Source organism: Chelonoidis abingdonii, chromosome 3 (assembly GCF_003597395.2).
Source record: "Chelonoidis abingdonii isolate Lonesome George chromosome 3, CheloAbing_2.0, whole genome shotgun sequence".
Classification (NCBI taxonomy): Eukaryota; Metazoa; Chordata; order Testudines; family Testudinidae; genus Chelonoidis; species Chelonoidis abingdonii.
In genome coordinates, this window is record NC_133771.1 from 60,386,248 (window position 1) to 60,401,929 (window position 15,682).

General features: G+C 40.2%; 1 protein-coding gene across 1 annotated transcript in view; it reads left to right on the forward strand.

Moving 5' to 3' along the window:
• Positions 1–15,682, forward strand: part of DDX43 (DEAD-box helicase 43) — a 57,441-nt gene that overhangs the window by 9,260 nt on the left and 32,499 nt on the right. The window contains exons 6-10 of the mRNA XM_075063801.1: positions 1,875–2,031; positions 2,121–2,239; positions 2,569–2,679; positions 5,171–5,312; positions 10,059–10,159. Of these exons, the coding sequence (XP_074919902.1) occupies positions 1,875–2,031; positions 2,121–2,239; positions 2,569–2,679; positions 5,171–5,312; positions 10,059–10,159 (630 nt within the window). The remainder of the gene's footprint in view (positions 1–1,874; positions 2,032–2,120; positions 2,240–2,568; positions 2,680–5,170; positions 5,313–10,058; positions 10,160–15,682) is intronic.

The following is a 15,682-nucleotide window of genomic DNA, read 5'->3' on the forward strand; positions in this document are numbered from 1 at the left end:
GCAAGTGCTTAGCCAGTGCCTTCCACCAGTCATGGGTTTGATTTTCTTTAAAACTTGGCAACAAATGAACTGCTTAAAATTTTTTGTTTAGTTTAAATTATTTTAATACATCATAATAAATTTAGGCCTTAGCATAGGTTGTCAATTACAATTTTAATTTTAAATAGATTTCTTTTATTTAAAAAAACCTTTATTTAATTTAAATTTTAAAAATATCTAATTTTTTCAAATTAAATCATTGATTTTTATCGAACATGGGTTGAGCATTATGCAAGCAGACATTGCTTTTTCAAGATGATAGCAAATGGTGGCCATAATCTCTGTAAAAGGCAAATGGCCACAGTCTTTTTTTTTTTTTCCTTAAATGTCAGAATCTCTCCTTTTACAAAAAGATGGTATTGGAGGTGTAGTTGGTGCACAAAACCCTTCAGTGTGTCTACCTACTGGAATTGAGCATATTGTGAGATTGGAGTTTAATTCCTTCAAGCTATAATCTTCTGAACATTATGTCTATCTTAAATGCCCCCTGAACTCCCCATTTTTTTTCATCGAAGCCTTACTCAAACATCTTCTAAGCAGTTAGAACTTTGATTCACTGCCATCCTACCCTGTCCTTGCCCGTAGAGCCTGGTAAGTCCCAACCTGGTTAATCACTAAGTTCCAGTCACTTTGAATCAAGTACCCAGAGCATCCTACTTTTCAATCACCTCATGTTGACACTAGTATTCTCTATCCAGTAGTAGTAATGGATTTTACCACTCTCCTTGCTGCTCTGGCTGCTATAATTTTTCCATGTGTGCTGCCCCAGCAGCTTTATCAGTGTCTCTAACATATATCTCTCTGTTGGGAAATATAACGTGTAATATAAACTGGGATTCTAGTTATTGTCTTTTGGAGGTATGTGCGCATGCTTCTACTTGCCAATTTTCCATGCTGTATGGAACTTTTCATAGGATCAGAAAAGAGAATGTATGGGACAACAGCTATGGGCGAGTAAAAATATTGTGTAGTATTTTCTCCTCACCCTTCTCATCTTCTGTATGCTTATCCATAATTAATATTTCTGTAATTTTGTTCATTACCTTTTTAAATAAGTATAACTGAGGGAAAGGGGGAGATTGAAAATTCTTTTCTCTCCCTCCTCCCTGGTTGAAGCAAAGATGTTGGTTGAATGGAATCTTGTATTTAGGCTGGAAAGAGAAGAAAAAACTAAGACAAACCATTGATACATATTTCTTTAAAAAATAATCCCTTCAAATATCTCAGTGCTTCAGTGTGCTGTAAAACGTGTTAAAGTAGGTTGCGGATCCTTAGAAACTGTAGACCTTTCTGTTTGTTAATATGGAATAGGTGGTTCTATTATTCTTTTATTTTACTCTAAATTTGTGACCTTTGTGGTTGTTTTGTTCATATGGGGTGCTATGGACCCACATTGTCACAACCCCTATTCAGGTGAAGGCCTAGATAGGATGCCATTTAAAACTAGTCAGTGGCAGTCTCCAATGACTTTTGGATTGCAATAGGACACGAAAATTCTCAGCAAATGTATAGTTAATTCAAGTAGAGTGCAGTCAAGGTCAGATGTATGACAGGTGTATAGTCATATCCATTTAGAGTATCTAAAAGTGAAAGTAAGAACTGAAGGATGTGGAAACACCTTTCCACATCCTTCAGTTCTCACTTTCACTCTTAGGTACTCTAAATGGATATGACTTTGTGAACATAAGAGTGGTCATGGCTTTTTCCCAAGAAATCTGTACTCATTTCTTACAGACTACACGGTTTTTCTTAATTTCTAGAATATTTTTCTGTTTCAGTTTTAAAAGTATTTGATTTTTCAAGCTACTACATTAATATTTTTAAATTTTGTACAGAAAAGAAAATAATAATATCATTTGTGATGACTTGAAAGAAGGTGAAAAGCGCCATGTTCCCAATCCTGTTTGTAAATTTGAAGATGCATTTCAATATTATCCTGATGTTATGGCAAATATCAGAAAAGTTGGCTTTAAGAATCCTACGCCAATTCAGGTACAGTGTGGTATCAGTTCTGGCAAGTTTCATGTTTTAAAGAGAAATTTGCAGTCCATATGTTTAGCATTTATATTGCTTTATTTCAGTCACAGGCTTGGCCAATCATACTTCAAGGAATTGATCTCATTGGTATAGCACAGACTGGTACTGGGAAGACATTAGCTTATTTAATGCCTGGATTCATTCATCTGGATTCACAACCAATGTAAGGGCTCGATGGAGCGAAAGTTTTTGAGTTTTATATTGCCTTGCTAAGTTTTTTTTTGTTTTTAACTCTAAATTTGCATTAAAACAAAACTTGAGAGAGAGTGCAATCAGTAGTTCTAAAATTAACTGTACTATTTTAAGAAACTTGTAGCCCTGATCTGTCTGAATAACACAATGTGGCAGTATATTGAGAAACTCTAGAGCAATATTACATTAAAACATTTTAATATCTAATGCGGGTGTACTCAATATCGTGTTTTTCTCTAGCCTAATAGAACTACTGTGTAAAGCATTTTTTAAAATTTTTTGTTTAATTCTTTCTTAAAGCCCAAGAGATCAGCGTGGTGGGCCAGGTATGTTGGTCCTCGCTCCCACTCGAGAACTAGCTCTTCAGGTGGAGGCAGAGTGCTCAAAGTATACATACAAAGGAATTAAAAGGTAATCTTTATTCTGCCAGCATTTGTGTCTTTAATATTAAGAAGCTGGTGAGAAGTCTTGTATTACAGCAAGTCCTATCACTAAAATGCTAAAGCGTTATAACAAATACAAAAAAATTGAATTATTCTGTAGCCTTTAATATATCTAGTATTCTATTTGTTCTGTCAATAGAAGGCAGCATACGTGTTGTCCACTTTGTTTGGGCCATAGATTGCCTTCTATGATGAGATAACTGGCCCTGTGGGGATGTGATATACCTTGACTTAAGCAAAGCTTTTGATACAGTCTTTAACTTGCTGGCAAGAATACTGTGGGAGAAGTATAGATTGGATGAATGGACTATAAGGCAGATAGAAAGCTGGCTAGATCATCAGGCTCAACAGGTAGTGATCTCGATGTCTAGTTGGCAGTCGGTATCAAGTGGAGTGCCCCAGGGATCAGTCCTGGGACTGGTTTTGTTCAACATCTTCATTAATGATCTGGATGATGGGATGGATTGCACCCTCAGCAAGTCCACAGATGACATTAAGCTGGGGGAAGATGTGGATATGCTGGAGGGCAAGAATAGGATCCAGCGTTACCTAGACAAATTGGAGGATTGGGCCAAAAGAAATCTAATTAAGTTCAACAAGGACAAGTGCAGAGTCCTGCATTTAGGACAGAAGAATCCTATGCACTGTTACAGGCTGGGGAACAACTGGCTAAGTGGCAGTTCTGCAGAAAAGGACCTGGGGATTACAGTGGACGAGAAGCTGAATGTGAGTCATAGTGTGCCCTTGTTGCCAAGAAAGCCAACGGCATATTGGGCTACATTAGTAGGAGCATTGCCAGCAGATGGAAGGAAGTGATTATTCCCCTCTATTTGGCACTGGTGAGGCCACAGCTGGAGAATTGCATCCAGTTTTGGGCCCCCCACTACAGAAAGAATGTGGACCAATTGGAGAGAGTCCAATGGAGGGCAATGAAAATGATTAGGGGGGTGGGGCACATAACTTGAGCTGAGGGAACTGGGCTTTGTTAGTCTGTAGAAAAGAAGAGTGAGTGGGGGCGTTGATAGCAGCCTTCAACTACCTGAACAGAGGTTCCAAAGAGAATGGAGCTGGGCTATTCTCAGTGGTGGCAGATGGCAGAACAAGGAGCAATGGTCTTAAGTTGCAGTGCGGAAGGTCTAGGTTGGGCATTAGGAAATCCTATTTCACTAGGAGGAGGAGGATGCACTGGAATGAGTTACCTAGGGAGGTGGTGGAATCTCCGTCTTTAGAGGTTAAGGCCTGGCTTGACACAGTCCTGGCTGGGATGATTTAATTGATGTTGGTCCTGCTTTGAACAGGGAGATGGGCTAGATGACCTCCTGAGATCTCTTCCAACCCTAATCTTCTATGATTCTGTGTCTGCCATATTCTTCATTATGAAGTTACTAAATAGGATTACTTGTCTTTTCCTCTGGGTTCCCTTTCAGTACTTGATCAATAGTTGAGCTTTCCATTCACTGAACCTCTTTCTCCTGTGTATTCTAAAGGCAAGATATTTTGTTGGTGGTGTAAAGTCTAAAGAGGTCCTTAATTTGTACCTTTTCATATTTACAGCTTTTCCTTCTGGCTTGAGTCTTTTGAGGCCATATTTTTCCATCTTTCTTACGTTTCTTCCTTTATCCAGACTGTGGCTTCAGAATGATCTTGGTTATTCTCTCTTAGTAGTTCTGAACTGACATCCAAGCTCCACCACCTGTTCCTCCAGAGGTGAAACAAAATTATAATTATTTCATTTATTCTTCACAAAATTCTCTTATAAAATAGGATACTGTGCATGCTTCACATTCTGTCAGTAGTTTGTCTTTATTGCAGTTTACTTCAGAATTTTTTCTCACATGTTGAAATGTGTGAATGCTAAGGTGCTGTGGTACCCGAAGAATTCTAATTCCCTTGTTCGTTGCTAGGTTAATTTTTTAAACGTTATGTACTTCCTTCTCTGATAATGCTTCTATGTGCTGTAATAGGTAGTCACATAACTTGCACTCATACCTAAAATCCTTTTTCATACCTACTCCGTGGTCTTTTGTCATTAGATTGGCATCCCGCTACCTGTTTGTAACTTTAGATAGCTTCTCTCTGCCTGTCTGGATGTGAGTTGAGAAACTGAAGTAGCACATTCAGTGACAAATTGTTTGGGATGTGGTTTAATGTAGTCAACTTCTCAGTGACAATTTTATTGTTAAAATTTGTGTCCTGCTTAGTGTATCTGAACTTAAACACATTACTTGTGGCAGATAATGTAAAATAACATTCATTTAAAGTAGAAAATTTAAATAAATCATTTGTGCTTTTTTTATCTCTTCTGTGACTGTAATCTTTCCTTTTGATCGCTTAAAATACAAAACATACTCTTTAAATGTTATGGGGCGATGTGATGGTAGTGCTTTCAATTTTGAAAGTTTGAGTTTTAATTGAAGTATACTCCTCAACGTCTGGAAAACTTTTTTTTATTTTTTTAGTATTTGCATATATGGTGGTGGGGACCGAAAAGGACAGATAAAGATGGTTACCAAAGGTGTGGATATTGTTATTGCTACTCCTGGTAGACTGAATGACCTTCAAATGAACAACTTCATAAATCTGAAGAGCATAACATACTTGGCAAGTAGTCAACATTGAAAAGTAATGCACTTATTGGGGTGGAGATGGATTAATCTGAACCAAATCTTTGCTTTTGTTTTTAATGAATTAAATAATTTTAATTGAATTGAGATTTTTAAGGCTAAAATCTGGAAATCTTAGTACTGTTAACTGAGTATCTCAAGTGAAGACACTGAACACCACCCTGAGAAAACTAGACTCCTGGTACGTGTAATCAGTTTTCTTAAAATGGAAAATAGCTTGTGGCCCACGTTTCTAAAGGTCACTTGAAAAAAAAACTTTAGATAGCTATTGTGATGCTAATAGTATCATGTACTGAAAACCTTAAGTCTTTCTGGCCATTTTTTACAAATAGTGAGCTAACAGTCTGACTTCAGGAGATAAAAAAGTTAAGTAAGAAATGTGTTAGATTGCTTAAGTGCATAATGTCCTTATTACCCTTTTTTTTGGTTCACTCATCTTTTTAATAGTATAGGTCAGTGGTTCTCAACCTATTTACCGCTGTGGGCTGCATCTGCAACTCTCTGTTATGTGGGCTGCATCCACACAATACATATACTACCTGTATGGCCCTGAAGATGTCACATGGGCCGCAACTGTGTGCTAATTGGGCCTCAGGTTGATAACCACTCCTGTAGGTATTCTGTTCTCTCATGTTTACAAATTGTCAGTGGCCTTTTAACCCGTAGGACACTGGTTAATCACTAGGGATAACAGTTTAAACTGTCCATTTCCCAGGTGAAACCTATGAAATACTTTAATGAATAAACTGGGACTGTTAAGAAGATCCAGTCCTGAGCAGCTGGTGAAGTATCATAGCATGCCTCCCTTGATGCCAGTACCTGCCTATATTCCAGGTTTAGAAATAATGGTGGCCTTGCAGACCCCAACTATGGAATGATGGTAATAGACAGCAAAGAGAGAGATGAGCATCACCAGGATTTTGACCAGCTGAGAGAGAGAATAGTAGTGGAACTAGAGAGTAGCCTTATTTGATTGTAAAATAGGAATGAAGGCGCCTGCTTGGGGGAAGAGCAGTCATCCTGGAGAAGTGTTTTTTCTTTACTACAGAAAGAAAAGAAAAAAATTGCTAGTTTTTAGTGCACTAACAGCTAAATATTGTATTCAGCCTCATGCACTTTCACTGTCCTTGGAAAATAAATGATATGGTGCTGGCTAGAAATAGAACAAACGTCTATAATTGCTCAAAATAACTTGATAGTTATGTTGCATGTTAATCAAAAGGCCTTAACCATCATCTTTCTGAATCACATACAAAGGGAGAAAATGGTTCTCATTGAACTTCAGTCCAGACACTTAGGTGTAAAGTTCCACTTTTCCAGTAGATGGGAGACATACACAGAGGACTGAATTCTGAAAGGGGCCAACTATTTTAGGTATCTGGAGACTGACTTTTTTCCCCCAGAAGTGCTGCACACCTTCTACTCCAGTCCATAAGTATCTATCTAAAATTGGACCCAAAACTGAGATCATGCTTTAAAATTTGAACCTGTGTATATGTCCCCTCCTCCTTCCTCCTTCCTCCCCCCTGCAATGTGTAAGAGGCTCACTGCTTCCCAGAGCTCAGTTATGTCTTCAGCAGGCAGAGAACACAATACCTTTGCTGGAGAGAAGATCGGAGAGAACTGAACTTCAGATTCCCATCATTCTTTTGTATGTAGCTACACACACAGTTTCCATGTAAGATGCCGGAGAACTTGTGAATCTTCTTCCAAATACACTGGACTGTCTACTTCCCTCTGCTTTGGGCTCATCCTCTCTAGCACAGTAGAGGAACCTGAGATAGGAAATGGTAAGAAGAAAACAGAAAACTCTCTCCATAAAACACACAGCACTTCAGCATAGTGCACAAGATGGATCAGCACCTCCAGATGGATCAGATGTGCACAAAATGAATTAACACCATCCTCTCTGCACAGCCACATCTACTTTTGGTTGCTCTACAGCCTAGATCCAGCTCAATTCTTCTTTAGTAATCCGACCATCCCAATTAGTCTTCCGCATTCTTCATATCTTTAATGGAAACGAGCAATTTTGTCACCAATGGCTTCTGTACTAGTCAGATGCATGTCCTCAGTTGAAGCCACCATTCAGCTCTCCCCTCTCTGTTATAAAACAATTGTATGCTGTTATCTGGAATTCTGCATTCACTTTTGACCATTTCATATCATAACTGTATAGCAGAAATAGAAGGTAATTTAGAGATACATGATGAGAATGATTAGAAACATCAAAGAAACCTATAGAGAGGAGACAAAAGAGGACACCAATGTATACAGATTAGTTAGTTACCTTCACTATTCCGTTCAAGTGCTCCTGTTACCCTCTCTCAGAATACAGGAACAAGGAAACATACAATAAAACAGAAGAGAGACAAATTTAAAACTGATGAAAGTTGAGACTTCTCACACAGTGTCCAACTGGCCTGTGAAATTCTGTACCACAAGGTATAACTTCGACAAAGATCTTTTAGTATTCAAAAAAGGAATGGACGTTTATATGGATAGAAAGAATGTCCAGAAGGTGGTATAGTGAATATTAATGTTTTGAAAGTGATATTAAATCTTATGCTTAAGGCAATAAACAGATATTCAGCTGTTGGGGTTTTGGAAGAAACATTAACAGGAGGTTGGTTATCCTGTCTGGGAGATGGGATACTGAACTTAGACAGACCACAGGTCTGATCCAGTATGGCTATTCATATGCTCTCTACCCTCCTTCCAGCTACAGTAATAGTTCATTTCCTAGCCAAGGAAGTACTTTCCATCCTATTAGGAAGGACACTGAGGCCAGGTCTACACGAAGCGCGAAAATCGATTTTAGATACGCAATTTCAGCTACGAGAATAGCGTAGCTGAAATTGATTATCTAAAAGCGATGTCTTCACCGCGCGGGATCGATGTGCGCGGCTCGCCATGTCGATTCCGGAACTCCGTTGGTTTTGGTGGAGTTCCGGAATCGATGTAAGTGCGCTCAGGGATCGATATATCGCGTCTCATCTAGACGCGATATATCGATCCCCGAGCAATCGATTGTAACGCGCCGATACGGCGCGTCGTATAGACGTGGCCTGACATACAAATAGCTAGCGGCTCTCTGTAACCCACAATAGAGATTCTAGCCTTTACGCTCCATTGGAATATGTATAATTAGTGAAGAGCAACCTTAATTAAGGCTTTTGGACATGAAGGGTTAATCAGAAGATTGAATTCCCCTCCTCAATCTCTCAGATGAGAGATTATGATGGTCATACTTATGTTTCAGGGAATTCCAATGGCACATCAGTTTTGATGAGTCGCAACTAGCCTAGGACGTCCAAAAAGGAGAAAACAGGGATGAAGATAATCAAGGGAATGGCCAGAAAATCTCTGATCCTCCAGTATAAGAGAAGAGAGAACTTGGTCTTTTAAAAAATAAAGAAATAAATTACCCCTAACTGAGCCTATAACTCAAACCTGAAAATTAAAGGAGGAAAGTCCAGTGGACCTGGTTCTTGTTGGCTTAATATTTTTACATTTGTATAGGATTCTGAAATTCTCACAGGTGTGCTTACATTTCAGAAATGGAGTGGATCATGAGTGAGACTCAGATTACAAAACCATTCCAATTAATTGAAAATCTTGTGCCCTCTTTCCAAACTAATTCCAGTTCCCATGGTCGGGGGTGTATCCCTAAAGGACCCCTTATTTCAGTGCAACACTTGAAAAAAATCATCAGATCTCTCTTTCCAGAGCAGATTGGATTGTTAAGGGCCAGGAGATGATAAAATATTTCCAAGTCTTTAAAAGTCAAAGATGTCCAGTTAGCACTTAAGATACTGCTCTGTGTAGGATCATCAGTTTCGCTTGTGTGTGGCAGAAGATTGCTGGGGCTCAAATGATGGTCAGCTAGCCATATGTCCCAGGTGTAAAGACTCTCTGCTTTTCTGTGAGGAATCACACCTAACTTCAACCTCAGAGAACCATTCTTTCACTGTGATTAGGATATTACTTTGGAGCCTTGACTTTTTGCAGGTGACATGGTTTGACCATTGTTTGACCATTACAAGTTCTGATTCAGAGACGTAGGCCTCAAACTAGTAATTTTTCAGGAGTACTAGGAAGGATCAAGAGGTGGTCAAGTACACTTTATCTAGTGGTTAAGAGAAGGCTGAGCTCAGAACTGGCAGGCCCCTTGAAAATGTCGTGATGAAATGTCTTTCTGCTCATAGTGAAGAACAAAATTAATATTTCTGGACTGAGGTAGAAAAGCTCTAACGAATAAAATAAGAAATCCCACTTTAAAGTTTCTGAAGGAAACCCTCTTGATTAAAATGGCTGTGTGGGTTGTTTTTTTTCTGTTTTCTGGTACATAATCAAAACTTCTATTTGAATTTATATGCCAAACAAATTGGAGGGGGCGGGAGGGATATAGGCAAGTGAAAACTATTCAAAATCCTGGTGTTCTCTGGTTTTTGTTCTTGAGGGTGCAGTTAAAAGCGTTTTACTCAGAGAATTTTCCTATCTAGAAATGTGCAAAATTTGCCTTTTCATCAAGGAGTGGCACCAGAAACAATTTAGATGGTGAAAACTCAAAAAGGAGTGAATAGTTTTTGGAGTGGAAATAAATAGATTCTAAAATGGGTTTTAAGGGTGGAGTGTGAGAAATACCTCTTAAGGAAAGTCTGCTGTGTAGTGTCTTTCTGAAAACTTAAAGAATCATAGAAACTAACCTTGTTTTGCACAGGTTTTAGATGAGGCTGATAGGATGTTGGATATGGGATTTGAACCTCAAATAATGAAGATCTTACTAGATGTACGCCCTGACAGACAAACAGTCATGACTAGGTATGTAAATGTTTTCAGTAGCTTAGAATTAAGGTTGGTGTAATTGTAAACTTGGATAGTTATACTTAATTTTAATGGTTCATGTAAGCACTTTTTTTAATATAAAATCCTAAATAATTACTATGCTCATATTTATGGGACAGTGGATACCTGCTATAATCATTTTGATTTATCCTCTTGATGTCAAATTGGTTACTTATGAAACTGAATTCAACAAGAGAAATTTCAGATGCTCTTGAATACTGACTAGTTGGATAATAATTGGTAACTAGTTGGATCTTAGACTTCAGACACAGTCTGATAGATTGAAGAACTCCCATAGGCCCCTCTGGCTAACTTAATCAGTGATAAATCTTGGACTGAAAAATTTATGAGGGTATTTAAAGAGAGCCTGCACATTTGGATTTTTTAACTAATTAGTTATGTACTATGTCTCTAGGTAGGCTAGGAGAGGCATTCAGTACACTAGTAACTTGAAATTTTAATTTTTTTTATCTGTTTGTTTTTGCAAGTTTGTGATGCACATATCCACTGCAGATTGCCAGCTGCTGCTAAGTGTGGATATACGAGTATGCACTCTGCTTATATCAGCCTCCCCTACCCCTTAGCTATCCCAATGGTCTTCTGTGGTAAGTCTCATTCTTCTCCAGTATTTGACTTCAGAAAGAAAAATATTTTATCGTGTAGGGCACTGATGCAGAATCTTTGCAACACAGAGGACTTCATGGTAACCTAACAAGATTCCAAAACCTGTAAATAATTTTACATAGGATTTAATCAGTAAAAAAGAAGTATAAGTTGCACAGAATCACTGAATGTATGCTTTGGAGGCTTCAGGGGAAGGCATATCAATGGGAAGTCTGGCACTGCTTTGGAACCAAATTCTTGATGTCTGACTTACAAGTGGTTGTACACATAATGATATGGAGACTTGCCCATTGTTCAGGGTGTGGCATTTTGATTTATTCCAGTGCATAGATCTTTTTCATAAACAGGTACTTCAGAGAAGATCTTTTGTATAACTAAATAAGTCACGTGGAGAGCATTTATAGAAATTCATTGTTTCGTTCATAACATTTGGACTGAAGCTTAGTAAATCAGTCAGTTCTACTGAATTTGACATCTCTTTGGGGCTCAAGTGAAAAATGGGTCTGCAAATAACTTAGAACTCTTTCTTTTTTTTACCGTGAAAGTCTCTTAGCTGAAGCTCAAACTTTCCCTGAAGATTTTTGATCCTTGCACTCTAAATAGAACTGTCACTCACTTTTTGAGAACTGTGGTATTGAGTGAGATGAAATAAATGGGTGGAAGCTGTTAACATAACCGTGTCACTGTCCAACACTAAATAGTGGGGTTTGGTACTAAGCAGACTGAGGTCTCTATATACCATGGCGCAAACACCATTAAAAATCTTTTCAACCTTTTATTAAAGATGCAGAAAAGAAGGAAAAACAGTTAACATAATTGAAATGTAAAACATTAAGGCTTTTATTTTAACATCCCATTTTCCCTTTAGCTGGAGAGAGTTTTAGAAGGGAGAACAGCTCCTTGTTTGATAGTCTCTTGGATGGTGGTACTGTACTTTTGGGGAAAAGAAGCTGACTGAGATGAGCTAGAGCTGCCACTGCTGTTAAAGTCCAATCTCATTTCATTTCACATGGTGGTTGGGATTCAGCTGGATTTGGTAGAGATGGTGGTGATATCTGAGTCCTCTCTCTGGCCTGGTCTGGTCAGGACATCTCTCAGTATCAGGATGATGAAAGCCTAGGTCCCATGAGATGATACAAGTGGCAGCCGTGATGGTGACTGTTCTTAGGCCCATTGCTGCTGAAATCTCAGATAACCTTAGTTAGCAAGAAGAGCTTTCTATTTTCTGCTTATGCCCTTGGTCTGCTCTTGCTATGTTGCCTAACACCAGAGAAATCACAAATTTGGCAATGACATGGATGTTTCCTACATTGCACAACACATATCTACTGGGTCTCATCTAGTTTCAGTTATATCCAATTTTCTTGGATATTTGAGCTAAGATGAGTTGGGAGTAAACTAAATGTTATTTAAACTGTTAATGTTACATGCTGGAGTGACTACCTGGTGAGAGAAGTGAAGGTAGCTTACACTTGTGTTAAAGCATTTCTTTTCACCTAGAGTATCTCTTATCTGAGGAAAACCTTTTGATGATCAAAGTTTTTCTTTGCAGTCATATGGAAGAAACTATTCTTAAGTAAAAGTTTTTTAAATTAATTTCAGAGGGCCACAGAAAACATTGGACTGCATACTCAGAAGTTGTGCACTATAGCCTTAGGGTATAAAGCAGGGGTGGGCAAACTTTTTGGCCCGAGGGCCACATCTGGGAATAGAAATTGTATGGCGGGCCATGAATACTCACAAAATTGAGGTTGGGTGTGGGAGGCGGTGAGGGCTCAGGTTAGGGGTGCAGGACCCAGGGTAGGGCCAGAAATGAGCTCAGGGTATGGGAGAGGGCTCCGGACTGGAGTGGGGCAGTGAGGGCTCTGGCTGGGGGTGCAGGATCTGGGGTGGGGCTGGTGATGAGGAGTTTGCGTGTAGAAGGGTGCTCCGGGCTGGGACCGAGGGTTCAGAGGGAGGGAGGGGAATCAGTGCTGGGGCAGGGGGTTGGGTGCAGGAAGGGGTGCAGGCCCCGGGAAGTGTTTACCTCAACCGGCTCCCGGAAGCAATGGCATGTCCCTTCTCTTGGTCCTACACAAAGGCACAACCAGGCTGCTCTGCACACTGCCCCGTCTGCAAGGACCGCCCCTGCACCTCCCATTGGCTGCAGTTCCCAGTCAGTGTGAGCTGCTGGGGCAGCACTTGGAGCGGGGGCAGTGTGCGGAGCAGAGCCCCCTGGCTGTCCTTACGTGTAGGAGCCAGAGAGGGGCCATGCCACTGCTTCTGGGAGCCATGTGGAGTAGTCCCCGACCCCGCTGCCCAGTGGGAGATCAAGAGCTGGATTAAAACAGCTGGCAGGCCAAATCCGGCCTGCAGGCTGTAGTTGTCGCACCTCTGGTATAAAGTATTAAGTGTCATTGAAGAAACTGGATTTACCTATAGACAAACTCCCCTTTCCAGCAGTCTTCAACTGACTGTGATATCCTTAAGAGAGTGCATACTGGGACATCACATTGAGTAGGAACTGACAATCTGCAGCAAATATGTACTTAGTACTTTTGTGTTCTGCAGGTCTATCAATAGGTAATGAATGGAATGTCCTCAACCTTGTTATTGAGACAATTCTAGAATTCTGGTATTAAGTGCTGAATGAACTTCTTAAGATGATCCAAGAATCCAGTTTCTGCATAAAAAATTTAGTACTTTCTGCAAAATGTTAAATTCTTGCACTGTGTTTTTTCTTTATACCTGAAAGTTGGTTCACAGTAAATCAAATGTGAAAATAACTTAAACAACCCACATCCCTTGATATTTAGGTGAACACACAACTCCCATTGTAGTTTAACTTTTCCACGCTGCCAGTATTAAGTTCTTATTGTCCCCTTCTGTCTCACTTCCATACTTTGTGTGCTGTCATCACCTTCCATTTGCTCACAGGAAGGCCTGCCACTGCAGTAAACCATGACACCAGCAGAAATCTTGCAACCATTTTGACATCACTGAATATATTTAAAACTGGGTCTAGTTTTTAAAGATGAGTTATTACACAAACAATTCAAAGCTGTGAACTGGTATTTTATGATAACTATAGTTAAGTAGTAATCACAATCTACACAAGATAAATAAATAGCTTCATGACTCAGAGGTTGAGTTGAGTGCTGATATTTGACCCATCTGTCATCAGATATTTAACCTTAAAAAGCTGTGCGTCTTAGCAATGTACTTGCTTATACATTATCTGCTATTTAAATAGCATGTAAGCATCTGCACCCTATGCTTCCTCATGCTCTGGACTGAGAGTTTAGCTTCCTCTGGCTAGTGATGGAGTGTCTCAGTGTATATCTGACTAACTTACTGTTTTTCTTTGTTTTATTCCTTGGTGGTTCATTCTGCTTTGGGACCTTTAATCTAGTTCTCAGTATCTTGACGAAACCACCTTTTGAACATACTTGTAGCTGTCATTTTCTCCGTTTAACCTTTAAAACTTCATCTCTCATAGCCATCGCTTTGGCCAGGAGGGTAGAGGAATTGGGAGCATTTATGGCTGATCTACCATACACAATAATCTACTGAGACAAAATGACTGTCCCCATCCTCACTTCCTGCCTAAGATCTCATTGGACTTTCACATCAACAAAGACATTCAGTAAACCCTTTTTTTTTTGTTTGTTTTTTTTTTTTTTTAACTCCGCTTATGCTTGCAAGGGAAGAAGCCAGCCCAGACTCTAGCAGGTTGAGAAGAGCGATTGCCTCTTCTTCTGCAGTACCAGGACTTAAACCCTTTTAATCGTCGCCCCCAGACGCTTGTCCTCTTCGCAGAGAGGAGTGACAGGAGCCGTCTATTTCCCTATCTAAAGTGGGTATCGGTAAGGCAGTTTAGGCCTGGTCTTACCACTACGCGTGCTCTAAAGTGAGTTAAACAGTGTTTATCGATTGAACAGCACTGTGACCCGTGCACGACTACGAACGCTCTTTTTAATCAATAAGAAGGGTTCGTGAATCGATGTGGTCGTACTCACGGCATGAGAGGAGTACCCTAACATCGATATAGAAAGATACGGACTTAGGGTTACGTGTGGCTGCCAAATTGACGTTATTGGCTCCGGGCGACGATATCCCCAGCAGTGCACCACTGACGCGCGTGCGGACAGCAATGCTGAACTACAGGATGCAGCTGGTCCAGGTGAGAGCAGGAGAAGGCCCCGGGGCGAATGGCGTTTTTGAATTGCTATTTGCCTGTTTGCCCATCATGGACTCGTGCTCAGCACGGGGTCGGTGCGAAGAGTCCGCAAACTTCCAAAAAGTCCCAGCCATGGCGGGCAGGGATACTGGAATCTGAGTCGCTGTATGGGGAGACGACACTTCTGTCTAAGTCAAGCTCCGTTACAGGAAGACAAAATGCCAAAGCGTTTTGAACAAAATCATCCCAGGCTACACATGTGCTGCGTGACAAGCGTGAACGGCAAGCCAGAGAATCAAAATGGAGCGCTGAGATTGGGGGAGAGAAGTCACTTAGATTCAGCATCCACAAGTCCACAGCAAGTCTTCGCGAAAAGGTGATTTGGCCTCTTGGTGAGCTCCCGAGTGACCTGTAGGTTAAACACATGTGTACTGGCGTGGTTCAACGGGAATGACGTCCTCAGTTTACTCCCCCTCCACCACCTGAAAGGAAAGGGAAAGAATCCAATATTCGTTGAGGCTTCTTTCGAATCCCGCTAGTGTCTTACTGAGATGTGCTGGTAGACGCTATTGGGCTGCAGCAGTGAAGTGCGAGTATTCGCTCTCTCCCCTGCTCCGTGCAGATGCTTGGCATAGACTGGTACGGGTCCTTATGAACCGAGGTGCTCCCAATGCGTTGATAATTGCTTCAATAGCTAGACATGTTGGCTGAGAATT